Source organism: Citrus sinensis, chromosome 1, assembly GCF_022201045.2.
Source record: "Citrus sinensis cultivar Valencia sweet orange chromosome 1, DVS_A1.0, whole genome shotgun sequence".
Taxonomy (NCBI): domain Eukaryota; kingdom Viridiplantae; phylum Streptophyta; class Magnoliopsida; order Sapindales; family Rutaceae; genus Citrus; species Citrus sinensis.
In genome coordinates, this window is record NC_068556.1 from 23,337,168 (window position 1) to 23,364,920 (window position 27,753).

The window sequence follows — 27,753 nt, forward strand, 5'->3', positions numbered from 1 at the left end:
CTACCCGGCCATATATTCATAGTAGTTAATTAATAGATGAAAATGCAATTAAAATAAATAAACCGGTGAAAGTCTGAAAGATAATTAGTTTAACAACATAAATAAGTTACAAGCCAATGCCATTAGGAAACAAGTAGACAAAGCACAACCTCACATCTTAGCAGCCAATTAGTACAACACAGTCTTCACAAGCCGAAAAACATATCTAGATGTACATTCTGCTTTGTAAAAGTAACTATATATATATATATATATATATATAGAGAGAGAGAGAGAGAGAGAGAGAGAGAGAAATATTCAAGAGCAAATTAGAATTTCTGAAAGAAATTATAAATGTGCTTGTTGACCTCATCAGGCTTTTCTTCATTGATGAAATGCCCAACTCCTTCCATTACAATTACCTCCTCCAACAATGGTACAGCTTTTTTGAACCCTCCTTTGTTTATGTAGTCCTTGGTCCCTGGAGCATTATAGGTCAAGTCAAGGTCCCCTACAATGAACTTAACTGGCACCTTTATTTGAGCCCCAGTCCATGGTGCTAGAAGTTCCCAATTCCTGGAATGATAAGAAAGAAACAAGGGTGTAAATTATTATTGTGTAGACATTTCAAAATGCAAATTTGAAGTTAATCATTAATATTGTATTGACGTAATTAATTAGCTTCACATTCACATTTTAAATAGGGTATGATAATTATAAGATGTCAAAAGATATTTCAAGTATATAATCATACTAAAATTTAGCGCCCTCTTCTGTCAGCGTTATCAAGAGATAGAATTTTCTCAAGTTTTCTATCTTTTAGTAATTCAAGTATTGATTTTTGTCTTTTAACTTCTTTTAACATCATAAGTAACTTGGGTAGGCTAGTCTACTTGAGTTATATAGTCCATGCTCTCTTCAACGTCGAAGGCATGGGATTTTTGGACTTTTAAGCTCTAAAAATATTATGCCTTTATATTGAGTAGAGGTAAAAAACTATGTTATTTAGATCCATTCTTCGAACATTACTAGAGCAGTAAACATACCTTGATATATAAGATTTTGAGTTTTGAATGTTGGATTTTTTAATCTAACATTGTTAGATCTTTAATTCAACGTTGGACTTCTATGTGAATAATTATGTGTTGCGAATTGTCATATAAGGTTAAGTCTAATTAAAAGTGATCTAAAATGTTTTTGGTATTATAAGTTTTAATGTATCTAATAGGGTGTGTGCCTTTAATGTGTAGAGACCCAATTGTATTCTAATTCTATGATAGGCATAATTAGGAATATCTAATAACAACAGAAAAAAGTTTTCTATATAAATGGTTACGGTCCCTAAGTTGCATGTATCATTCTATTCTCTACTGATATCTCATCATCATAGATAGAGCAATGAGAAAACTAAAGGATTCTCTATGAGAATGTGTTGATCTGGAAGATCAACCACACAACACTAAAGGGCAATTTAGCGTTACGGATTCATGTATGCTTTCATATAATTTTGTATTGATTTTTAGCGATACAATATGAATGTTCCTGGGTTATAGGTGATGACTTTTACCAAAAGAATTTCTTGTTCTAACATTGGAAAAAATTGCAAGATCCGCATTTGGGAAGCATTTGAGAATTGAGTCAAATAATAAGAGTGACAATCGAGTTGAAAGGTAACATACAGTTCAATGTTTCTATAATAGTTGATGCCGCCGGTGAAGCCTGCCTTCTCATATTTGCTAGCGTAGTACTTAACATCTTCTTCTGATAACCAAGAGGGCAAGTCAATTCGGGCATCTGGTGGATGCCCAAATCCTTTGCCTTTTGGCAAAAATAATGGACCTGGATTGCGGTACGTTAAAAATTCTTTGAGAACTGTCTCAGTACCCATCTGGGCAAACTCAGCCTCTATCTCTCCAGGCTCCTAAAATAACACCATAAATCAATTTGTCCATTAGCAGCTCTAAAAGTTCTAGAAATGCAATTAAGTAATGAGGTTTTGTGAAATCTTCTGAAATGTTAACTGGTAAAAGAATTGAAGTCGGTTAAATGTATTTACTGATAAGTATATCTTCTGAAATAGCCAATTTTGTTTTTTTTTTTTTGGAAAAACCCACATATACTCACTTCAATTCAAATAGTAGATAAAAGAAAAAGAACCTGAAATCTGCAGATGTAATAATCATCACCATAAACAGCCTTGAAAACCTGAAGTGGCTTCATGTTAGGATTCCTAGGATTAAACACAACACTCAAATTGACCAAAGCTTTGACTCTGTCGGGTCTAAACAGACACAAGTACCATGCTATCAGCGCACCCCAATCATGTCCCACAACAAACACCTTCTCCTGATCAGCAGCCACAGCGTCAAGAAGCGCGATGACGTCACCAACCAGGTGTAAACACGTGTAACTTGACACCTCAGCAGGCGCATCAGTGTCCCCGTACCCACGAAGGTCCGGGGCCACGGCGCGGTACCCGAGGGAAGCCAGGGCGGCGATCTGGTGGCGCCACGAGTACCATAATAAAGGAAAGCCGTGAATGAAGAGAATTAACGGACCTTGGCCTTTCTCGGCTACGTGCATGTTGATGCCATTAACGTTCACTACTTTGTGTTGTATATCCTCCTCCATGCTACTACCAATGTTTTTTTCTTCCTTTTGCCGTGGTTTTTGTGTTGTTAAAAAGGGTAGAAATGAAGACGGTTGTAGTTTTGGGATCTGTTTGTTTACTGAGAAAGCGAGAAGGAAAACTAACAAACATGCGCTAAATGTACCAGGAAAATTACACGAAACCATGATGGGGACTTATGTTCGATAATAAAATGCTTGGCAGCTTTGTATTGGAGAAGTGGAGACGACGAAAAGAGAATATAATTGTAAAAACTTTACGTGCTGGATAATGTTTCCTTTTTCTTCTTTCCACATATAATTTGACATTTATGGCATCAACGTGTTTCAGGAAAAGCTATGTTGTGGGGTCTATCATTTGCCTTTTTTTTATTATTTTTTTCTTTTTTTTAAATGACATTGTTACTATCTACCATATAATTATTATCTAAATTCTAGATAAAAACATTTGAGTATTATTATCTATTCTAAAATTTTACCTTAAATTTTCATTTTCAATGGTGTAGTATTCATTTACTAGCTAATAAGATAATGTAATTAATTTATTAAAATTTATGAGAAATCGTGAATAATTAAAAGGAATGACCACACAACAGATGTTATATTATTTGAGATGTCTCTATCATTACTCCACTTCCTTGTTCTTTTGCTTTGAATTGTCATTTGTGAGTGACAACCTATCAATCGGACAGCTAATTAATTAATGAGTTGAGTTTTTGACGCCTTTTTTTAAGAGTCCTTATAAAACGCCAATGGGTTTCTCGTCTATTACCACAATCCATGCACACAAGATACCAGTCCCAGTAATAATTTTATTTTCCTCTCAACTAAAATTAGATAGAGATAAAATTATCTCCACAATAATAGAAAGAGCATACATATATATTTGGTATTATTTGAGAGTCAAAATTTTGGGTGTGCGATATTAAAATCAATAGAATTCTAATTATAATATATCAGTGTATTAAAAAAAATTCTTATAAAATCACTTGGTCATGTTTACGATTTTACCGTTAATAGAAATTACAACAAAGCATAAACATTTACTAATTAGACATACACATTTTTTTAGTTAAATCCTTTTACGCCCTAAAACTATTCGTATTCCCCAAAAACAAAAGGATTTTTTCATGAGCTTTTCACACATTTATTTTTCACATCTTAAATTACATTTTAAATTTTTATTTTTATGATAAATTTAGAAGAGATTTTGGGCAATGGAGAAGAAACAACGCAACAGGCAGTATTCAAAAGTAAAAAAAAAAAAAAAAAGCCGAAACCAATAATCAAACCATCAATACCACAAGCACTAACTAGGAAAATAAAGCAAGACTCCGTACTTTCAGTAAAAACAAATAGAATACACAGCATCAGGCACTTTGAGAAGTTTAATACACAAAGCAAAAGTATCCAGTAGCCTTAAAAATTGTGAATCAACATGCAGCCTGTAAAAGGGATTGGGAAGAGGAAAAAGTAAAAGAGACTGACAGGAGAATGAATCGACCTACTTTCAAATTAGCCCCAGAACCTATCCTTATACTAACGATGATTTGCAAGACATGGAAAGATTGCGTTATTAGTTTTATTGATTTAGAATAGTTTATGGGATTTATTGAGAAAAATAATGAAAACGGAGAAATATATTTGTAAGAGCAATTTTGAAATAATTGCGGTGTTTTAGATCTAGGCTTTGTTTGGTATAGTTTTTTAAGTAGAGTTTCTGTTAGTAGAGTTTTTATAAATAAAGTTTTTACCCAAAAAAATTTAATTGTTTGGTTATCAATAAGATCTTTATTAAAAAGGGAGCCCTTATATTACATTGAATGTACCATACATAATCTACAAGAACCACACAAATTGTGGGACCCACATAATTGTGTGGTTCTTGTTGGTTGTGTATGGTACATTCAATGTAACATAGTAAAATCCTTATTAAAAATTTATGAAATTACTTTAATATGTATTTTTTTAAAGTTATGTTAGGAAAAGAATAAAATAAGATTGTAATTAAGTAGATGTATTTTATATATTTTAACAATTAAAAAAAACTTTTCAATCTCTACTCTCAAAAGCCTAAAATTTGAACTTTTGTCAGTAGAGGCAAAATAATTTATTTAACTTTCAAATGCTCTATTAGAAAAATAACCAAATAACAATAAAAATTATGATAAAAGTTTATATGATTAAATAATCTCTTATGATCATTAAATAAGTCATACCAACAGTCAAATGACTTTTAAATTATTAAAATGGGTAATTTTAAGAATGGGGTGTTATAAGGACTTTTGATGGGTGTCAAAAGCTCAACTCTTAATTATTTTGGATTTACTTTTAAAATTAGGTTCGTTATAAGCCCAATTTTTTTTATGTGATTAATAACTTATTTGGATCTAGTCTTGGCAATATGTCGTGTTTAAATAATTTCATTTTGTGTTAAATTACACTTATCCGAACTCACCTATTAGCTTATTGGGTCGAAAATTGAGAATTGAAACCCATTATTATTATTATTATTATTATTATTATTATTATTATGTTACTCAAACTAATCCATTTAACTACTCGAATTAATCCATTTAACCCATTATTTTTAGTATTATATCTTTAATTTTAAAAAATAGCATTTTGTAAAACAAAGCTCTTTAAGAATATAATATCAAGCTAAAGAAAATATTTAATTTTAGGCACTGATATCATTAATTAAAATCATAGGAGAAAGAAAAATATAAAAAGAACATTGTGTTACATGAGAAGATGCAAATGTATAATGATTGCTACAAATTTTTTAAAATAAATACTTTACAAAAATACTATTTATTAAATTATTAATATTAGATGTTAATGGATAATGGGTGAAATGGATTTTTTATCTTAAACCCGAACCCGGCCTCTTATAAAATGGGTTGACCCATTAAGAATCTGACCTAATAAATATGGACCCAACCATATTTGCATCATACTAATAGATCATATGAACTTTTGTCAAGCCTATTCGGATTCATTCGAGTCTAAATTTTAATTTAGAAAAAAATGAGACACAATATTAGCATCGAACTAGTACTCGGCTTTCTTAATGCCTAATGGTCTCGAAAACAAGCCACAAGCAAATTAGTGCTTAATTAATAACCATGTGATTTTAAAAAAAAAAAAAAAATTTGGCAGATAACGGATATAGCTCGAAACAGAACTATTTCCCTCTCTCCTTGTGCTTGGTGAATCGCTTTTTTTTCTTCATTGGGTTTCCCTCGTATTTTGGTTCTTTTATACCGTACGTTGTCCCAGCCGGAGAGCAATTGTAATAGGAACAATCCAAGGTCCAGTGATTTTGTGTATTTTGTTTGGGCTAAGGCTCTTAGCGAGGTCTGTTTGGAGATTGTAAAAGGTATCAATGTAATCAGAAGTCTCAGTCTGGCGCTCTTAAGCCTCTCTGTTTCTTGTGTACTATATTACGGAAGGCCCAATTGGTAGTAATTATTTGAATAATTCAACTAAAGAGCTTTCATTTTGGGCGTAATCATAGAATTTTTTGATTTCTCTTTCAATTGGGTACGTGTACCATATACAAGAAAAAAATTAGGTAACATCTTTTGATTTTGAACCATAGCTAATTCAACTCACATAGGAAAAAAATTGGGTAACATCTTTTGATTTTGAACCATGGCTAATTCAACTCACATTTTGCGAAGTAGATGTTATTTTGTGAAGTAGATGCTACTAATGATTTTGATTTCAAATTGCAATTCCCCAATCTGAAAAATAAAAGTACCATAAATTCATTACCCTAAATGTTCAAATTTTACAATAACAAAACTGTCATTGGCATTGCGTTTTCTGTACCTAAATATCGAAACCACGTTATAATCAGACCAACAACCATCAATATATTGTGATGTGATACAATTGTTATGGCTCCTTTTTCTTTCTTGTGGGAGATTTATGTGGGTGCCACAATTTTTTTTTTTTTTTTTTGCAAGAGGGTGCCATAGGGTAATTTTTAGATACCTCCCCTGAGGTTTGACATATTTGTAGATAGATGGCGAAGATGTGTTTATTAGTGAAAACCCTCCTGTCGTCAGTTACATTTCTGCTTGACTGTAAGTTCACATTTAAAATACAATATTGCCCTTGACAGCTTTTGGCATGCCTGACATGCCTCAAACCTTAATTAAAGCATCTGCTCCAAAATCACTGCTACAAAATTTGACGAAACTACCCTCACGATGTATGTTATTTACAATTGTATCAAACAAATAATACAATAATTTTCCCTTGATTTAACATTTAAAATTTACAAATAAAACCAAATAAAAAGAAAAAAAAATGAACGTTAAATTGTTGCCTTCCAAAGTCTTTCAATAGAATGCTAGAATGCTGGATGAATCAGACAAAAGCAAACTAATGAAAACTAACAGCAACCAATAGGTTCTAAACTGCAGTGGTGTGCACTTAACAGTAGCCACACTACAAACAAACAAATTAAGATTCAATGCCACCAAAGTAATCGATAGCTTATTTTAATCCACCACGGGTCTCGTGCCGTAACTACAATACTAACAAACATAATATTCCACTCAAATATGAATTCAATTGAATTTAGCACAACTGAGAAGTGAAGCTTAAATTGAATATAAAACCAAATATTGCATTTTAGTATCAAATAATTTAAGCAGTATTAGTTATAGCCATAATTAACAACATTCACAAAGCAGGCAATATAGTTGCACACAATAGGCTCCTCGCAACTCATGTCCAATCTGCAGGAATAGCAAGCTTGCGATATTACTTGTCTTTGGCAACATGAATTTTTCATATACAAAATAAGAAAAAACTCAAACCTATACATAGTCTGAGAAGAAGATGATATATCCGCCTTTCTATTTTTGCCTATCAAAATGTGTTATATCATCAAATCAATCCCTTCAAATATCAGTTGGTGGGATTAGATTATGCTTCAATGCTTTGGTTGTCAATGCAGCTTTAGTTGATTTGCTTCATTGTTGGATGCTATGGGTCAAGTGGTTTCATTCTTGGGTAAGCTATCTTGGTTTCTAGAAGCAAAAAAACAAACAATCAAAATGAAAAACGATATTAAACACATACCAATGGTTACTGACTACATTTAAAAAAAAAAACTAATGTGAATTTGAATTAAAATCTCAGCATTATCACAGGCGTTGGACTGGCACATGATAATCTTTGCAGCTATACCACTTTCAAGATGCTGGGAACTACAACTTACACATCCATGAACACTTGTGACACAATCCACAACATATATAAGCAATGTATGATGCACATAATCTTTATCAAATACAGGCAAAAAAAAAAAAAAATAGAAAACTCCACAAAAATTTCAAGATCGGGCAAATTAAAAGAAAATCAAATAGAAAACTTCACATCATGGTGTCTCAGGTGAAAGGCAGCTTAAAATTGTTTGCATGCATCATCATCAACTAACATTAAACCCACTTTAACTCAGCAAAGTTCGGCATCAATTAGTCTACTTGTGTAACAATTTTGAAGGTAGTGCTCTTCAAATACATCAGGAGCATCACTAGACATAAAAATAAAACTAAGAATAAAAAATTCAATTTTTTAACCCATCTAAGTTGAAATCAAGCTCTGATTTAGCACCAACATCAAACCCATTTAATCTATCGTCATTTAAGCTTCAGCAAAATCACAGCTTAATAAACTTACCAATTTCTTTTTCTTTCCCCCCCCCCCCCCCAAAAAAAAAAAAAAAATTAGGCTTCTTCACTGTAAATAAACCCACAACAAATACTCGGGCACGACCAATTATCAAAAATGCATTCTACATTTTTTAGTAAAGGCAGCATAAATGCACTCCAAATGAACCCAAACAAGACTTGAATTCGACACTGACCTGTTATAATTGGCTTCCCCAAAACAATCCGAAGGTATAAGACGCTGACAAAACTCATATCAAAACACAAGGTGCGGTGGCTATTGTTCCTTTACTTCACGTAAAGATTGGGCACTGGACTGGTTTGCATATGACAAAGGTTTCGATTTGATTCTAACACAGAGCTGTTCACGGAACTTGAAGAAAGAGAAATAGGAAGCTTGAAAGAAAGAAAAAAAATATATATTGAAAATCCAACCAGGGGCATTTTTGTCTTTCTAATGTCAACTAACAGTCACGCACGAAATTAACTGACGGCAGGGAGTTTTTCACTAATAAACGAATCTTCACCATCTAAGTGCAACAAGCCAAAAACTGAGGGGAGGAAACTAAAAATTACCCGGTGCCATAAATTGACTAAACAGAACTACTAATAAAGGAACCAAGCAAAACAACACTTGTTTGTCCAACTGACAAAGCCACGTTGACAGTGTTTGTGCCAATAGGAAAATGTTTGGTGCAGAGAAACACGAGAGAAAGATGAGAGAAATAATGAAGAAATGGGTAGAGAGAGAGTGAGTGGGTAGAGAGAGAGAATAAAATTCTCTCGTCTTTCTCTCGTGCTTCTCTCTCTCTAGCACTACTCGTGCCAATAAAGCAACATTGCTCTTGCTCATCATCGGTGGGTGCAAAATTTAAGGTTGCAAAACGGATAAATAATTCGAATTCGAATTCGAATCGTAAACGGATTAGGTCAGAATTCTACTTATTCGGATTCGATTCGTTTATTAAATGAATTGAAATCTCAGTATTCAGATTCGATTTGTTTATTAAACGAATTTCGGTTCGATTAATTTAATTCGCTTAGTAGAATTAATAAACGAATCAAATCGAATCCGGATTTGTTTATTATTCGTTTATCTTATTACGAATCCACAACGAATCGAATCGAATCAAGATTGGTTTACGATTCATTTAGAAAAAATATAATTAATAAATAAAATTAAGCAAAATAAATATAAAAAGCCACAAATTTAATATTCTACACCAAAATACAAATAATCAAACCATATTCTAAGATTAAATATACAATCATCTAAGTACCAAATTACAAATCCTTAATAATACAAATAACCTTCAAATTTAAAAAAATTTTTAAATAAACTTAAGAATAAAAAAGTAATTTAATTAAACAAAAATAAATAAATTTTAAACAAATCGACATATATTCAATTTATTTATGATATATATATTAAACAAATTTTAAATAAATAAACGAATTAATATCTTTAAATCCGAATTCATTCATTTAATTAGAGATTTTACTCATTTATCACAGGAATCAATGTTTTTCTAAACTAAACTCGTTAAATTCGCGTGGAATCGAAAAAAAACGAATCCCACTGGTATTGCCACTACTAGTGCAAATTAAAAGCTCTGCTATCGAAGCAAGCACATGAATTGATGATAATTCGCCGCAGCCGCTTGTCGTTTTGATGCCCTTTCTGCGTGAAACTGACACTTCACATTGTCCACTCCCCCCTCTTTGGTCTATTTATTAGCCGTTGAAGTTTGAACATAACTTAAACACCACGATAATTCGACAAGTCGCTGTTAGGGGTAGCCCTACTTTTTCCCAATCAAATACTGCCGTCAGATTGCTCCATGACCAATCTGACGGCTATCACGTTATCTTAACTTCCGCACCAATCGCATTCCCTTGTCTGTAATGCATTTACTCACAAACACGTGGCGAGCGACCAGCAAATCTGGCCCCTCTTTTGCTTCTCTTGGATCCAACTACCAATAAATCACTATCATATTCAATACATCAATTTGCCAAATTCCCAGAACCAGAATTGTCTGTTGTTCTGCACTTGGAGATTTTTTATTTTTTGATCATCAACTTATGATAAACTACCGTGTGAAGAAACCGAGTCAAAGTGTTACTTGCACTAATCAATAAAGTGAACAAAAATAAAACAAACACGCAAAAGGGAGGAATCAGCTTTTCCTCCAGCAAAAAGGATCAGACTTTCATCAAACACTTTTACAGTGAAGCAAGTAAATAGGGGGAGCCAGGCGTAATCCAAAAAGATAAGAAACGCTCCACTCCACAATTAGATGCCCTAATGAAAGCTCAATTAAAGCTACACAGAGCTCAAAAATGAAAACTTTGGTAAAATAACAAAATTTTCATAATGTAAATAATAATAATAACAGTAATAATCCCTTTTCTAAGTGACCAAATATATAGGCAATGAAGACGTAGACATCCTCTGCTGCTGCTGCTCCATGTTAAGTTCCCTGAGACTCAAGTAAGGAACTTGGACGTCACCTTTGGCAACCGGCGTTAGGGTTCCGGCGAGTGGACCGGAAGATGGCCTGCTTGTGGTTCTATATGGAGTGCTTGATCCGCTTCTGCTTTCGGTTATATAAACTGGGCCTGATATCGATGCCCTGAAAGCTCTAGCTCTAGCATGATGCACATCATGATCAAGGTCAAGATCATGTTGATGGGTGTTGTGGATCCACCTCCATTTGAAGAACAAGAGAGCATTTTTCCACCAACGTTTCTTTTTAGTCGATTTCTTGGACTTGGATTCTTCTTTTGAGATGGGTTTTTGAAGCTTGAAGTGTAATAAGTCTATGGATCTTGATGAAGCCTCTTTCTTGTGCTTCCTTGCTTCTTCTAACACCTTGTTTTCCAAAAAACAGAAAAACGGTCAGTTACAAACTTTGTAAAGAATCAGAAAATGAATACAGAGTTGAAAAGAACCTGATAATAGTTGATTTGAGGATCAAAGCCATAGTCACTGAAGTGTTGAGGCTCTGGCATAGGAAAGATTGGAGATTTGTTAGACATTTTCGTTCTGGCTCTCTTGGTGGAAGAAAGAAGCGGGGCAAATAATTGAAGAAACGGAAAGAGTAAAAGACTTCAGTGGGAGACTTTGGGGGCTCGAGATGGAAGTGGCCGTTGGCAGAACCTTTAACCCCTGGTAAACGCCTGCTGCATCTTTTTGGGCTTTCAATGCTTATTATTATTTTTTTATAAACAATAAAGGGTTATTTCCATCCTGCCCCCAAATGTTTCAACATATTCCACCATACACTTAAATATTTTAATAATACTCAATCCACACCTAAATTCGTTAATTTGACCGTTTATTCTAACAGTCAAAGGGTAATTTTAAAAGTTTATGCCCTAAATATTATTTGATAATAATAAATTAAATTTATTTGATAAGTTAATTGATATGATTATTATTAATAATTTTTAATGTAAATATTAATTATTGGATTAACATTTTATCTCATTTAATTCTTTTTTAATTCAAGATAAGGGATATTTCAGATATTTTATTAACTTTTAAATAGTTCCGTTAAAAATAACGGTTAAATTAACGGAATTGGGTGGGTGGTAGAAAATGTCAAAAAATTTGGATACGCGGTAGAAAATGTTGAAAGATTTGGGGGTTAGGTAGAAATAACCCAACATTAAATGCTATTTCTTCAATTTTGTTACCTTGTAGTTACTAGCTCCGTCTCTAGGCTGTTTCAATTTCGAACATGTGCTGTGCCCTGTGGGCTAGCTTTAAATGTGGACTTTTTTAGATTTTTACCTTCATTGAGTTTTTGTTGTATTCATCAAATAGATGAATATTGAGGGCGATCTAGGACTGTGTTAATTGACTATTACAAATCAATATTGCCCTCAATCCCAAGTATTCTTATCTATATGTAATCCCATGTAATATAATATAATAATATTTATGAGTGTGACTTCAGATTCTAGTTGGGGATTACTTTGATATTGATGAATCTTCACTCTTCCGTCAGCTGTTGTTCAGTGGAAAATTTATTGACTGCTTCGTCATGAGCATAAATAAAATTTGAAAATTGATTAGTAATGTTAACAAAACTAACGAAAATTGCTTAATTCTAATTGAAGTTACATTTCTTTGCACATATCTAGTTCCCTCTTAAAAATGTTAACAAAACTAATGAAATTTTGAGTAAATAACTATTTTATCCCCAAAATAAAAAATTATAATTCTTTATTGATTCTTCATGTACGGTGGTGGATGACCCAATGTGTGAACAAACAATGACTATTCTCGTTGTTTGCATGTGTGAACAAACAATGACTACTCTCGTTGTTTGCATGTGTGAACAAACAATGACTACTCTTGTTGTTTGCTCTACTCTAACTCTTGACCACTTTACTTTTTGTTTTCCTTTTTCTCTAATCAAAGTTGCAAAACGATGTCGTTTTGGGGGCTATACTGGTGAAATGACCAATTTGCCCCTATGACATCAGTAATATTATAACAGTCTCTTAATAAAAGTGGACAAGTGCAAAAAAATGAAACTTTAGATGGAATTAAGAAAAAAAAAGAATTGTGTATTTTTTGAAAAAACTCAAAAAAATAAGTGGTCAGTAAATAATTTTACTAATTAAAATATGAACTTTGTCAGATAATAGCATTATTGGACAAAATTTATTATAATATTAATAGATTGAATTGTGACATAATATTTCAAAAAAAATAATAATACATGTCATGATTTTGATCATGTTCGTAACTAATATTTATCCATCATGTTCACAACTAACATTTAGGATGCATTGAGAAGCGGGAGCAAATTAGTATCATCAAGACATCAACCATTGAAGATTACTTCAGAAAAGAAAAAAAAAAAAAGAAGAAGAAGAAGAAGAAGAAGAACATTGAAGATGAAAAAACATAGGGCATGAGCATCACGTGAGTATGATACCTTGAAGAAGTTGTATCTGAAACGTAAGAGATAAAATCACGGGCACATAAAAGAATAATTTATCATTAAATAACAATTAGAAGACATTTTAAATAGCCTGAGGTCACGAGTAACAGGCTCCTGTCATCATCATTTGCAGCATTAATATCAATTTAATTAAAAGCTGTGAGGACAGAATCAAAACCTCACGTGCAAAACCGTAGATACTTTGAATGAAAAGTATCGACTGTATTTTGTATTGTAAAAGTTTCTCGTGAGCTATCAATTGCAAGCAAAAGCAGACACAAAGGCATGGGCTGTTAAATGGTCAATTTTTGCTTTCTTTTTTGCATATTTAGTTGTCACAAGCATCGATCTATTCTTTAACGATGGACATGGACATATCCAAAGTGGGACTCGGCAAAATTAGGTTCAGATCGGATTCGTATTAATTCAATAAGGTTTTGGATTGATCAAGGTGAAAAAAATTTCATTCGAACTCAATCCAAAAATCTATAACCCAAATTGATTCGAACATATCCGGATCGGATAGGATCAGATTAAAAAATCAAGTTGAGTTCAGATGAAATTCTTTATTGATGCTTATTCAATAGCTCATTTACCATGTAGAACAGAATATTTAATTTTAATTCATACTTTTGATTTAAGCTTACAAGGGTTTAAATTTAATCAATCAAGCTCTAAAATTTTCAATGCACAATTTTCCTGAATTTATTATTAACATTTTACGAATACATGTTATTAACAATTAACATATCCTTTTCAAAAAAAAAAAAAAACAATTAACATATCATATATAATATATTATACCATCATAACTTCAAAACACAAAATTCGGTTTGTCGGGTCGAAGGAGGTTGGTGATGGTAGATCCGATAGCAGGAGATCCGGTCGCGAAGCAGTAGATTCGGTCGGTGGTTGCGCCGGCAGGCTGCTCTGTGTCTGTGCTCGTTTTGATCGGCTTGTCTATGAAATCGTTCGTGAGGCATGAGGCCATGAACTATGCTTGCGAGTTGTGATTTGTGTCTTGTGAAGAGTGAAGAGATAAAGAGAAGAAGAGTCAAGAGAGTTAGAGAGTGAGAGCCGAGAGGTGAGACAGTGAGAAGTGAGAAAGCGAGTGAAGGCACGACCGCACGATGATGCGATTGTGTGTACCGTGTGTGTGTCATTTTGTTTATTATTATTATTTTTTAAGCCAATCCAATCAGATTTTTGGATCAAAAAAGAGAAACTGATCGGGTTGGATGAATAATCCGATCTGATCGGAACCCAATTTTTTTCAGATCGGATCAGATCAGTTCGTATTATTTGCCTAGTCCTGATCAAAAGTTAATGGACCAATGCATTATTTCTACCGTATACGGCTAAGCTTGCGGCCTTCAGCTTTCTTTAAGCAGTAGGTGGACAGTTTTGGGCCTTACTAAAACAGCTATGCAATAGAGGAGTAGGCTTTATAAAATCTCTTTTTAATTAAAATTACCTAAATAACTAAATACAATTTAATTTATTTCTTATTTTTAAATAAAAATTCAAATAACTATTTAAGAGAATCTGAACATTATTGGACATTACAAACACAGGGACCCAAAACTCTGTAATTATTACACTAACATTTTACAACCGCCCTATTGCATAATTTATGTCCATATTTTAATAAAAATATTTTTTTTGAAAAAATTATAAGAGTTTGAAGTTATGAAAATAGGAAATATATAACAAGAATTTTTTTAAAAGATTTTTGGATTTGTATATAATTTATAAATGAAAATTTCAAAAAGACATACTTTTAGGGTAAAAAGTTGGTTTTAGTATATGTATTTGTATTTTGTAAATTAAACTGGGATATTTAAAAAAAGAAAAATTATCACTGCACCACTTTTTTATCTTATGTTCATCCAATCACCGCAAAATTCTAACATGTTCTTTGCACCACCTTTCTTTTGAAATTTGTATCAATTAGACACTTTTGCATTAACACCGTTAAATAATTTAAATAAAATGATAATTTTACCCCTAAATAAATTAAAAGATAATTTTATCTTGTAAAATCTTTGAAAATTAAAAAATTATAATTATAAAAATGCCCCTACATTTAATAAAGAAATAAATCCAAAAATTAGAACTTTTATTTTTAATAAAATTATTTTAATAAAAAAATTAAAATTATAAAAATAATTACAAATTTTTGAGATTTATTTTTTAATAAATAAATTCAGTTATTTTAATAAAATTTTGTAAAATTATAATTTTTAATAAATAAATTCAGTTATTTTTTATTAAAATTTTGTAAAATTATAAATTTTTAATAAAAATAATTATCAAAATTTTACAAAATCTAAATTTAATAAAAATCAGTTGAGCACCTCTATTTTGAATTTATTTACTTTATTAAATGTAGGGGTATTTTTATAATTATAATTTTTTATTTTCAAATCTTTTACAAGATAAAATGATCTTTTAATTTATTTACGGGTAAAATTATCATTTTGTTTAAATTATTTAACGATGTTAGTGCAAAAGTGACTAATTGATACAAATTTCAAAAGAAAGCTGGTGTATAGGGATGGCAAAATCCGGGTGCGGGTGCGGGTTTGACCTTCCCAGTTTCGGACCCAGATGCCAATTTTACTTTATCGGACCCAGATATAAACCCGATTTTTTCGACTCCGGGTCCGGTACGGGTTGAACAAAAAAAAAATCGGGTTTCCAGATTCCGGGTTTCGAACCCGGATTTGATTTCAACTGTGGAGAACAATATCTTCGATTATTTCTTACAGCTTTGAATTTCTAACTGGATGAACACATAACGACAATAGACATGAATACTCACACCAAAATCTGCCTATGGTTATCCCTAAGCTCCACCCGCAAGTTGTCACAAAGATAAACTTTTGGTGTAAAAGGAATCTTTGGGCCTTACCATTCCACACAGCCAAAGCTCCCAACGACACCCAAATAATAATAATAATAATAAATAATCCTCCAAAGCATCTAACCCAACATTTCCTCCCATGATCTGTGTGCAACTTCAACCCGTATCACAATCGTCACCAATCGCGACAGAGAAGACTAGAGAGGCGGCTGATGACGATGATGATAGTGAACACAACTGCGAAGGACAAGGTGGCGAAGTGATGAGAGTGACGACGATGAAGATTTGATGAAGGGAAAAGGAAACATGAGATTCGGCTGTGAATTGCAATTTGCAAATTAGGGCACATGATTTTTTTCTTAACTTCTCTATTTATAACTTAAAATAGTTTTAAAACTTAATATAACAATAAAGATATACGGGTCCGGGTTCATATAAAATCGGATCCAGACCTGGATATATGCGGGTTCATAGAATTACATCCGGATTTCGGATAGAATTAAATTTGGTACGGGTTGAACCCGGTTCGGATTATCCAGGTTCATCCGGGTCCGGACCGGGTCCGAAAAATATTGCCATCCTTAATGGTGTAGAGAACATATTAGAATTTTATGGTGGTTGGATGAACATAAGGTAAAACAATTGTAGTACAATGATAATTTCTCTTTAAAAAAAATATTCGAAAGGGGTGTTTAAAGATTTTAGAAGGGTGTTAAAAGCTCTCCTCACATAGAAGAAAGTAGTTTATTCACGGAAAAAATAAGGGTGCAGTCAAGATGTACGTGGGGTGTATTTGGAAACGGTCGTTAAGTCAAAACTTCGAATAATCCTTGCGATTATTTCAGTCTCACCAAAGCTCAAACCTCAAATAAGAAGGACAGCCCAAAAAGGGAAATTAAAGCCGTCAGCTGTAAACAGATATTCATTCTGTTTCAGCGTGCTGTATTGCCGGCTGCTATGCAAAACTAAAACGGAAAATTCCAGTTTTTTTTTTTATTTAAATTAAATATTAGCGTTAAAAAAAATGACTCCAAAATTAAAGCTTATTTAGTGTAAACTATTAGGTAAAGAAATATTAGAACAAGTAACGTTTGACCAAAAACCAAACGACAAAGTCGATAATTACAAAATTACAGTTTGATTCATGAGCTGTCCAACATGGAAACCTCAAAGAAACCGACTGTAAGTGTATCAAATTAACTTAATCCAGATCGAATATTTCAAAAAAAGGGGAACATCTGAAGGTTAAATCAGTAATTTCAAAATCCCGCGTCAACCTTGGCGTGCTTCTGTTAACACTGCAATAACGGAGCAGGTGGGAAAGCAAAACCTGCGCCACTCTGCCCCCGCGTTTTAGTTTCATTCTTAATAACAAAGAAACTCTCAAGAACTTTCCTCCCCTTCCCTTTTCTTTCTTCCCTCGCCTTCTAATCCTTAGAAAAACCCCACCGCCAGTTTATCATTTCATTTCTCTATTCGTTTTGTCATCTCTAAACCCTTCTGATTGTTTCCAACTGAAATGGAAAACGACGTCGATCCACGGGGTTCCAACTCCGACAACAGAGGCTACGCCTTGAGCGGCAGAATAATGCTGAGCTCCATCGTGATCTTGTTCTTCGTCGTCATCCTAATGGTCTGCTTGCACCTCTACGCGCGCTGGTACCTCGTTCAAGCGCGTCGCCGCCAGGTCCGCCGCCACCGCCACCGCCGCACCCAATTCGTCTTCTACGTGGACCCCACGAACCCCTCCGCCACCTCCTCGCGTGGCCTCGACTCGTCCGTCTTGAAATCGCTGCCCGTGTTTGTTTATTCCTCCAAGACCCACGCCGACGCTATGGACTGCGCCGTGTGCTTGTCCGAATTTGAGGAAAACGAATCGGGCCGGGTCTTGCCGGGATGTAATCACAGCTTCCACATTGGTTGCATTGACATGTGGTTTCACTCTCACTCCACCTGCCCTCTCTGCCGCACGCCAGTCGAATTGGTCACGGCTCAACCCGAGGACCCCGTTCAACCAGATAACCCGGTTCCAGTGCGGGTGTCCGTGCACGAACCGGGCTCGAGCTCGATCGATGAGCCGACCGGGTGCGACTCGTCGGCTGGCCAGGGGTCGTCGTTTGTTTCGTCGTTTAGGAGGATGTTAAGTCGAGAAAAGAAAGTAAACTCGACGGCGCCGGGGAACGACGTGGATATTGAACGAGGTAGGGACGAGACTCAGCGTTGACTCGGGTGAAATCCATTTAATGCAATGTAGTGAGTCACTCGGCCAGACAGAAGGGCTTGCTACGTGGCATTTCTTATTGGGGACATTCTAGGACGATTTACAAGTTTCGAGGAGACTTTGGGCACTGGACAGTGTCGAGCACGTGGCAGATTTTGGTGTGGCAGTGGATTTATCGGCCGATCGCCAGAGATACGAGGACGTTGTATATTAAAAAAAATTCCCCCCATTGATTTTATTTTTTTATTTTTACTTAAAACAGATAGATATAATTAGGTTCGTACGCCTTTTTATGCCTTTTCGTTTTTTGAACGCTTGCGTTAGAAAATTGGCGTATATAATAGAAATACGATGATGATTAATTTTTATTTTTATTTTAATGATAGAAGCAATTTGGAATTGCTTGCATATTTAGTATTTAATTTGTATTTTTGTTTTGTTATTTAAGATTGACGAGCTGTTGATTGGTCTATTTTGTTTGTTGAATGAAATAAGTGGGTGTTTGGTTTTCGTGATGGCCATTTTGGGAAGATGGAAGGAACATGGAAGAATTTTTGCATGTGCTGGATCGTTTGCCTATGTTAATTATTTTTAGTTATGATCTTATTTTGATTCCCAAAAAAAAAAAAAAAAAAATTATATCTAATTCAGTGTCCGTTTTATGAACTATGAGGTTCGCTTCGTTGAGGAAATTTTATTTTGAGCTGGGGTTTTTTTTTTTCACTTTCTATTAAGCTAAGTATGGAGCAAGGTTTTTTTTTTTATTTGGTGAAGTTTCATTTTCCTTGAGATATGATTCATTCATCAAACACAGACAATCACCACCAAACAGACATGAGTGATGAGTCCATTAGTTGACGAGTATTATCATGAAAATCGCCACCAAATAATGTGAAAGGGCTACCAGCGAACCACCCGAAACACTCAAAGATTCTTTAATCTTAGCCCCAAAGTAAAGCACTAGCTTTTGAAAGGCAGCTAGGGACGCGAATGGCGACAAGTCATCGCCATTGGGTTTTGGGAGGGATATATGGAATCTTAAGAGAAAAATTTCCATCCTTTTTAGTGGAGTGACATATGGAATATAGTCCCTTGAGATGCGGGTTCCTTCCTATAATAATAATAATAATAATAATTGCATCCAATTATTCTTCTTTCTATTTTTGACTACTACACCTTTTAATTTCAACATTCCCTCATCTCATTTTTGGGATAGTTGTAATGTCTACGCGACTAATGAATAGCTTTTTTTTTAATAGTAATATAACAATGAACATAAATACCTATTTTCATATCATTAAATAATTCATCTATTCAGCTGTTATATTATGATGCATTATATATCACTATAAATTCATATAGGTGCATAGTTATTTTAACAATTTCTTAAAAACTTTTAGTTATGTAAATAAATTGTAGTTATAAGATAATATTAATTGAGAAAATCTGAAATTATCTTATGATTATCATATATTTGTTTGTATTAGTTGTGAAGATGTAACTTTTCTTATTGATATATTTTCATCAATGTATAAAAGTTTGTAATCATTTTTAAATATCTGCATATTTGTCGAACAATGAAATAATTTTCTATAACAATTATGGGATATTACTTTTTATTCAAAACAATTTATATAGTATATTTAGTGATTAGGCTGTAAGGTATAGAATGAATTCTTGTTGTTGTTGTTGGATATTTGTTATAATAGTTTATTTATTAATTTATGCGTTATTATAAATCACTCACAAACCACTTATGTATCACTTTATGTTAATTGTATGTCATTATAGGCATTGGATCTAATTTGATATTTACTTATAAACCACTTACACATCATATTAAGTCATCTGTACACCATCAACATCAAGTTGTTAATGATTCAACTTCACAGGAGCTGTAAACAAATCGAAAGTCACAATAACTTATTACTCTAATGAAAACTCAAAAAAGTCATAACAACTCAACCTTACGCATGCAAGTCCTTCGTTTTAATTGAGTGGCTTCTCTATTTCTTGACCTTTATCAGAAAAAAAGACAAACTGCTGGTCTCAAATTCAAACATAATCTACTCATCTCCACATTTTATATGATTACGAGGTCCTCTCGTAACACGCTTCCAACAACAAAAGCTGCAGCTGCTTGATAATGTTAGATTATTATTATTAAATGGGTCACTTGATGATTATAATAGAACTGTTACTGGGTTGCGAGCGTAGTTGAAGCTGCTAGCTAGCTGGCGGTCTTCCTTTTGACTCAACTCAGCTTTCAAATATTTGTAATTTAACATAACTTGTCAATTGCTTAAATATTTGGGAAATTTACAAAAATAATGCATGATGATAGTTGAGCATATATATGAATGCAGGACCTGTCTACGATACAGATTCTGTAACAAACATCTCCCGTCATCCCACCATCCCATTTTCTATTGTTTAGTTTTTCACTCCACATCCAACCACATCCAACGGCTGATGCTGCAGTCTGTAGCTTACAGATTCTGTCAGCTAGTCAAGTCCATGAATGCATGGTGTATACGTTTGGCATATTTAGTACGAACAGACCCTGTGTCTGAAATGAGTGGTCAAGCAATTGCCAAAACGATCGAGCCAAAAAATCTTTGACATTATATTCATGTTCACATGTGATTCTAAGAAAAAGACTACGCATTTTGCATGGGAGATGGGACATTGACAAGTAATGATACGGCAAAGTGGAGCATGTGTGCCCAAATCTATGGACACGTCTCCAACTCCATTAACACGCAACACGCCATTTTGGTCCCTGTTAGTACACGGTTTTGTTTTTCTCAGTTCCTCTTACTAAATTTTTTTGGGAGCACTTAAAAAGTTCATCTTAAAGGTAGCAAATCCCCAAAGTTTATCCCAGACAACTAGACCCATCATTTTGATTTTTGAAAATAGACATTAGGATCGATTTTTTTTTTTCTCCATATTTTATCTATGTTAATGGATATAAGAGCCCTTATTTTAAATCGGTGGAAATGTAGCTATCCATTGACGTAAACTGTGAAGTTTTGGGTGTCTATATTCCTACTATTTTTTTATCATTTTCAATAAGTGAACGAGTCAATGTAAAGAATGTGACATTTACTTAACCACTATTTTGACGGCTGGAATTGTGGTTTCTGAGATGGAGTGGGCAAGTAATTAGAAACCTTTTCTCCTGGAACACGTTTCGAAAGCTAGTCAATTGCTATTCAACGATCAAAAACCTATTTGAGTTCCTTCAGTCAGCTAAAGCTTTTTTAATTTTTTAATTTTTTGGAATTTTTACCCACATAATTCTTGCTTTCAAGAAATTTATACTCTAGGTCCAAATATCGGCGTTACCAAAACAAGACGTCATTGTGAGAGAGTCTCAAGCAACTTTGAATTTGCATATTATTATTCTCGTAAACAACACTAATTAAATGGGGCTTTAACTATTAGTCTGAACAGTAAATATGAATTACCAATGGGCTTTTGGTCCAATGGGAGAAGCCTTACACTTACAATGTTGAGTACAAGGGTTCGAGCTTCCATAAGAGCATTATGGAGGTTAGTTTCAATTCTTCTTCAATTATCAATTAATTGAGTGGAGCTAATCTCTCCCTTACGAAATGTGAGTGAAGCAGGCATCCCTCGAATATCAGAGAGGATTTAAAATATCTGGGCATATACTTCAGTGTGTCAATGTATGATGGCGGTCTCGGTTAATATCTCTGTATAACAGACTTCAAAAAAAAAAAAAAAAGAACAGCAAATACGAATCGATTGTGAGCATGATATACATAGTACAAGAACTTGATTATTCTACAAGTAAAAATGTACTTTTAGTTACAAGGTTTCTAAACTGATAAGTGATAACTACAGACCTAGAATAAGTTAACATTGATTAAAAAAAAAGATACAACTAATTGTCAATAATATAGAATTACAATGAAGTTAATTCTATAATCTGCTCTTGAGCCATCCAATTGGGTAGTTGAATTTGCCCAATGATTTAGGACTGACCCAACTCGGTCAACCTGATGAATGTAAGTCAACCGGTTCAACCAATCGAGACCTTCGTCTCCTCTTGCCCTCAGGAGTGCATCTTACCCCTCCAAGCTTTCCAAGCTTCATAGAGAAGTTACAATTTGGTTGTGATGACACCGCTGAAGATCCATATCCCGATGATGGATTGTCAATTGGAGACTTCTCTCTGTCACCTTTGCTAGGTCCTTTTCTTGATGGAGATTTAAGCCTCTTTTTTGGTAATCGGAATTGTGTTTCCCCTCGCTTTCTCTCATGGTTGAGCAGCCGAACATAAAAAGGATTCACTGCCGTAAAACAAATGGACTCGCTCTGCTCCCCTCTCCTATCCAAATCTACATCTCCATTGTTCACCTAAAAAGTAAAAACCGATAGCAATTCTCTTATCACACAGAAAACAGCTTACTTGCCTCTTTGAAATGACTTCACCAGCAAAACTTCTCATTAAAGTAAAAACTCAAAAACACATTATTCTCTTTTCCCAAAGAAAAAGTTACGGGAAAAAAAAAAAAAGAACTCAAAGACCTTTATGAAGTTTTACACTAGTATTTAAACAACAGTTCAATCAGAATCAATCTACTTAAGCTAGAAAACAAGCACACCTAGAGTTTCAAATAGAAGGGAATTACCAACTGAAGGAGTGCAGAAAATGTTCGAGCCACATCATACTTATGCTGGCCCTTCACAACATCAGCAAAGGATGTGATATTTCCATTGTCTCCTTCAAATGATAGCTTGTTAATAATACTTTCTCCATATTCATGAATATCAAATGGAGGGTGCGAATCCTATCAAAAATAAGGAATTCAACAATCAATAAACCATAAACCAACTTAAAGGAGAGGCAAACAAAAGTTATAAAATTGAAGGTGCTAGATAGTGAAATATAACTGGATTCAGGATAGAAGGGAGTAAAGCAGTAAGTTACTTGCTCATCCAAGTTGTTCTCAATTTTCTGTTTCCAGGATGAAACTCGAGCAGCCAATTCTGTCTGCTTCTCGGTTTCAGCTATATTAGCAAGAAGAGCATCCTGCAAGAGTAAAGATAGTCAAGTGACAATGGAACATTTTAGCAGTAACTAAGCAGAAGACTATCTACGAAAAATTGAACAATCATAAACAAATTGCTGAGACTGGGCTCATATCCCCTGTAATGTCTTTGCTACAAAACCCCAAAAAATACATTGCAAACTGGTTCTTGAATATGGGTAAGCCAAATGTCTAAATGCAGTCAAAGGTAAACATGCAAGCACACTAAAGAAGTGTAGTTCTGGATAAAGAAATAAACAATTAAACATGTTCAGTTCCTTTAGTAAACAGCCTAACACAACCTGAAAATCTGCTATTATGATAAACAGATGCAAGTTCAGGAAAATCAAAGCTTACTAGGTGAGAGCGACACAGATCTTCTAGGTTTGCATGAGAATCTTGACTTCCATGTTCAAATGCTTCATTGGGTTCAAAGGGAGCTGGGCCATCATCATGCTGTGTAAAGACCAAAAAATAAGCATCGACAATAACATTTGAAACCACTATTTTGTTATATAATAAAATTAAATTGAATAAAACAGAAACTTTGTCTAGATACCTTGTCATGCTGAAAAGACACATCTTCGTCCATATACATGCCGTCTGGCATGTCAAAATCAGGATGCCCGATATCTGGGTCCCCACTATCATATCCCTTGTCTTCGTAACAACCAGGATTTGCAAAAGCATCAAATGTTTCATGTCCTTCATCAGCAAGTGATTGCCGGAGCTGCAACAGGAACATCAGTGTTTATGCAACAACCTTAAGACAAGTCAAGCAAACACAAAATCTGGAGAGCAGAACCTTTTCATATAATGAAGGTGGTTGGGACGCCCTTTGTTCTTCAAAACATTTATGTCGTGCCTCCCAAATTTCAGTGAGCTCCGGGCTGATAGTACCACGCAATTTTGCAAGTGGAAAGATAGTGCTTATTGAGATTCGCTTAGCAGACTTTACCCCGTTTCTTCTGAAAGTTTTTACTGCTTGTAAAGCAAGATCAAACAGAGCCAAAAATTAGGCACATACTTGGACCATAAGGATAAATAACTAAATCATATAGTTTAACAACCTTTTCTGAAGGGTTTCACTTTCAAGTTCCCAGGTTCATGGGGATTTAAAGGCTTCCAAGGATCATCCTCGTCATCAGAATTGTCAAAGTCCCTAGGTTCTGAATAATTATCATCCATATCAAATCCATGATAGTTTTCTCCAAAATTGTCATTGACAGGAGGATTGGGCCCCACATCAAAACCGCAAGCAACTCTAGGTGAAGCCGGGAGATTGACATCTTTGTTCTTTGCAAGAGAAGACTTATGTGCAGTACCTCCTGAACGTCTTGTGGGAGACTGAAAGCTTTTGCGAGTTGAGCTGCCCCTGTAGACATCATTTGGCCCTTTACAAACTTCATCTCCCTCTAAAAAATCATCAACTGCTACAGAATCATATGTATCTAATAGAATAAAATCCCGGTAAAGATCACTGGTGGCTAACTGGAACAACAAAATAAATTAGTAAGAATACATAATTAGTAAATGTTGGGACATATTACAAAATAAGAGCAACAGTAATACCAGATAGGACTCTAACTCCGTGCCATCACCAACAGTGTCCAAGCAATCACCTTCAAGAACAACTAAATTTGCAGGGGGCTTCACAAAGAGATTCAAGGAAGTATCCTTTCCATTTGGACTGTCCAAGCAATTTTTTACTTCCACTGCAATGTAGCCGAAGTTTAGATTGTGCTTTCTCTATAACAAAACCAAAATATCTGGTTAAAGGCTACCTGGGACGTCATCAAAGCCCCAAAAGAAATCATTTTCTTCCCCAGCAACTGCATGAGATCCACTTTCTTCAGCCTGGACTGGTGTGCCCTCTATTTGATCCTGCTGGCTGTTTCAATAAACATAAATACTAAATACAGTACAAATAGTAAACAAGTTCCTGGCATAGTTTCATCACTTTTTCACTCAATTGAAATAGTAAAAGAAAATCCTAAGATGACTCAAATATTCTGTAACCCATGAAATCTGCTTGAAAAATCAATTGATAGATAAACAAAAGAAGTCCCCTCTCATATTAGTAGCAACAACCACACATCATAATGCAAACCATAACTCACTAAGCCAAATGTGAACAAAACATAATAAAATTTACAGAAACCCTAACCAAATTTTATTTACGTTTATCAAATAATAATAACAATAGTATATAAATATATAAGTCCACTAACCTCTTCTGAGAAATAAACTCCAAAGTGTGCAAAACCAAATTGTACAAATATTCAACTTTTCTGCTATACACTTGAACCGAGCCCTGAACTAGCAAAGCAGCTACATTTCCCAACACACACACACACACACACACACACACAAACACAAAAGAGTCAACACACAGACAGTTCTAATTACAAAAATAGAATCTGGAATTAAAAAAAAAGTTAAAAAAAGCGGAACCTTCGGCGAAATTGACAGAAATGCTATCGAGACTTTCAGAGGCGGTAACTTGACCGGAGCAAATCTTTAAGAGATAGTCTTCGAGCTTCTTCGCCAAGTCAACTTCCCAATTGGCTTGTAGCTCGCGCTCCGGCTGCACCGTGAACCTGACATCGCTGCCTCCCGCCGCCGCCTCCACCTCCGCCTGGCTGTTTTTGGTTCCTTTATTCATGATTTAACAGATGATTGCACGACGCCGCATCGTGATTTGAGTTCATTTGGAAAGTTTTGGGGACAGGTGGTATAAGAGGGGAAAGTCTGGGAATCTGGGGCTTGGGGAGTTGATTGTTTCCCGAGAAAATGGAAAGAAAGTACGGGAAAATTACTGATGAATTTTGACTGATTTTGGATTTGAAGCTGGTGAGATTTGGGGATTTTTCCTTCTTCTTGTTTATTTATTTATTTATTTATTTTTTCCGTTGAAAATGATATCGTTTTTCCCGCTTGCTCGCCAAGTGTTTTTTATTTGAATTGGGATGGGCTTTTGGGTTTGTTGACGAGTACGGCGACTAACCCCTGTATACAATTTCCAAAATAACCTTGACTAATCTCTTTTCTCAATAACCCTTTATTAACCTATTTTGTGAATAAATTAATTCATTTATATTTGCTCAAACTTCGACACCGTCACAAACTTCTGGTGAAAATAAACTCAATTTCTTTGAATTTTGTGGGCTTAGAAAAATTAAGTGCTCTAAAGTAATGAATTCGGACTAAGAAAAGGTATCGATAATATTTTATAAGAAATTATTGTGGAAACTACGATTAAAAATGTTAATATCATTTTTTTAAAATTATTTTTAATACAACTCATACGAAACTATTCATTGTTTTAAAGACATTATTAATTCACAGATTTTTCATTTTTTTAAAAAAATGAAATCACCTAAATAAAAGAGTTCTTACCAGGCGCCAGCCCATAAAATGAAAATGAACGTCTTCTCAAATAATTCCAGCGAGGTTAAAATAGTAAAATAACAAAAAGGAGTTGTATGAGAATTTTAAGGGGGTGCCGACAGCATCAGTCATGCTAAAAGTTGGGACGTAAAAGCCCATCAGCCCTGTATCATTCGAAAGATACCTGAATTTAAATGAGTTTTTTAATTTTCATAAGGAAAATGCTACTTTCTCCGGGTCAAATCCTGGGTCAAACTCCGAATTAAATAAAAACGACGTCGTTTTAGTTTCTTTTTACTTCCATGAAACGCAGTCATTCAGCCTAGTGAAAACAGAAAAAACGCAGCTGCTTTTCTTTCTCTTCCTCTTCCTCTTCGATTCACCACACCCGAACAAAAGCTTGAACAGCAGCAGTGATGTGTGTGTCATTTTTCTCATGCTTATAGAAGGCAATAAAGCTGCTGATTCTGGACTATTTTGGTGTCCACAAAATCCGCTTTTGTGCTTCTAATTAACTTGCTTTCTATTATTTATAATTCTTTCATTTTCTTTAAAGGTAAATCTCACCTAGGTTTATGCTTTTTCTTCTAAATCTGAAGCCCTATAAGTCCGTTTGTAGTTTGTATTGGAGCTGTAAAATGCAGAGCAATTGCAGCACAAATTGCAGACAAACAGAGCACAAATTGCAGACCAATTTAGCACGCATTGCAGCACAATTTGCAGAAGTAACTTGCACAACAATTCATCAAAAAATGCAGAGCAATTAAAAACAAAATGCAGACAAATCTGTACACAGTTTCTTCCGGACCAAAATCTCATTTTCATCATCATTCATCCTCAACAGTGGGCATTAAGCACCCAAATCAAGTGCGGAAAGGAAAAATGAATATCAATTGCAATTTAACACACTTATTTTCTTATCATTTTACTTCAACCGAAAATTAAATAAAATGGA

The 27,753-nt window shown here is 34.2% G+C and overlaps 4 protein-coding genes across 4 annotated transcripts; 1 reads left to right on the forward strand and 3 right to left on the reverse strand.

Moving 5' to 3' along the window:
- Window positions 1-54: 54 nt before the first annotated feature.
- LOC102630999 (uncharacterized) lies at window positions 55-2,832 on the reverse strand. The gene is made up of 3 exons (XM_006488977.4): window positions 2,137-2,832; window positions 1,659-1,900; window positions 55-555 (listed from the first exon to the last, which is right to left on the reverse strand). The coding sequence occupies exons 1-3, from the start codon at window positions 2,773-2,775 to the stop codon at window positions 309-311; spliced, it is 1,128 nt and encodes a 375-aa protein (XP_006489040.1). The 5' UTR covers window positions 2,776-2,832; the 3' UTR covers window positions 55-308.
- A 7,566-nt stretch (window positions 2,833-10,398) lies between these two features.
- Window positions 10,399-11,497, reverse strand: LOC102630701 (uncharacterized). Its single transcript, XM_006488976.4, has 2 exons — window positions 11,253-11,497; window positions 10,399-11,172 (listed from the first exon to the last, which is right to left on the reverse strand). The coding sequence occupies exons 1-2, from the start codon at window positions 11,337-11,339 to the stop codon at window positions 10,711-10,713; spliced, it is 549 nt and encodes a 182-aa protein (XP_006489039.1). The 5' UTR covers window positions 11,340-11,497; the 3' UTR covers window positions 10,399-10,710.
- A 5,972-nt stretch (window positions 11,498-17,469) lies between these two features.
- On the forward strand, window positions 17,470-18,855 carry LOC102630393 (RING-H2 finger protein ATL2). Its single transcript, XM_006488975.2, has one exon. The coding sequence runs from the start codon at window positions 17,644-17,646 to the stop codon at window positions 18,346-18,348; it is 705 nt and encodes a 234-aa protein (XP_006489038.1). The 5' UTR covers window positions 17,470-17,643; the 3' UTR covers window positions 18,349-18,855.
- Window positions 18,856-22,109: 3,254 nt separating this feature from the next.
- LOC102630093 (condensin-2 complex subunit H2) lies at window positions 22,110-26,357 on the reverse strand. Its single transcript, XM_006488974.3, has 11 exons — window positions 25,863-26,357; window positions 25,640-25,739; window positions 25,193-25,299; window positions 24,981-25,123; window positions 24,479-24,899; window positions 24,214-24,389; window positions 23,968-24,138; window positions 23,766-23,864; window positions 23,309-23,410; window positions 23,010-23,168; window positions 22,110-22,734 (listed from the first exon to the last, which is right to left on the reverse strand). Exons 1-11 carry the CDS (start codon window positions 26,071-26,073, stop codon window positions 22,369-22,371), a joined length of 2,055 nt encoding a protein of 684 aa, XP_006489037.1. The 5' UTR covers window positions 26,074-26,357; the 3' UTR covers window positions 22,110-22,368.
- Window positions 26,358-27,753: the final 1,396 nt, after the last annotated feature.

Excerpts from the sequence above, each read along its gene's own strand:
- LOC102630999 (XM_006488977.4), bottom strand. The coding sequence starts at position 2,775 with ATGGTTTCGTGTAATTTTCCTGGTACATTTAGCGCATGTTTGTTAGTT. Across the intron at positions 1,901-2,136 it reads ATTACATCTGCAGATTTCAG|GAGCCTGGAGAGATAGAGGC; the intron begins GTTCTTTTTCTT and ends GTGTTATTTTAG. Across the intron at positions 556-1,658 it reads TATTATAGAAACATTGAACT|GAATTGGGAACTTCTAGCAC; the intron begins GTATGTTACCTT and ends TTATCATTCCAG.
- LOC102630701 (XM_006488976.4), bottom strand. The coding sequence starts at position 11,339 with ATGTCTAACAAATCTCCAATCTTTCCTATGCCAGAGCCTCAACACTTC. Across the intron at positions 11,173-11,252 it reads CTCAAATCAACTATTATCAG|GTGTTAGAAGAAGCAAGGAA; the intron begins GTTCTTTTCAAC and ends TTGGAAAACAAG.
- LOC102630393 (XM_006488975.2), top strand. The coding sequence starts at position 17,644 with ATGGAAAACGACGTCGATCCACGGGGTTCCAACTCCGACAACAGAGGC.
- LOC102630093 (XM_006488974.3), bottom strand. The coding sequence starts at position 26,073 with ATGAATAAAGGAACCAAAAACAGCCAGGCGGAGGTGGAGGCGGCGGCG. Across the intron at positions 24,900-24,980 it reads CGGAGTTAGAGTCCTATCTG|TTAGCCACCAGTGATCTTTA; the intron begins GTATTACTGTTG and ends TTGTTGTTCCAG. Across the intron at positions 24,139-24,213 it reads CACCTTCATTATATGAAAAG|CTCCGGCAATCACTTGCTGA; the intron begins GTTCTGCTCTCC and ends TTCCTGTTGCAG.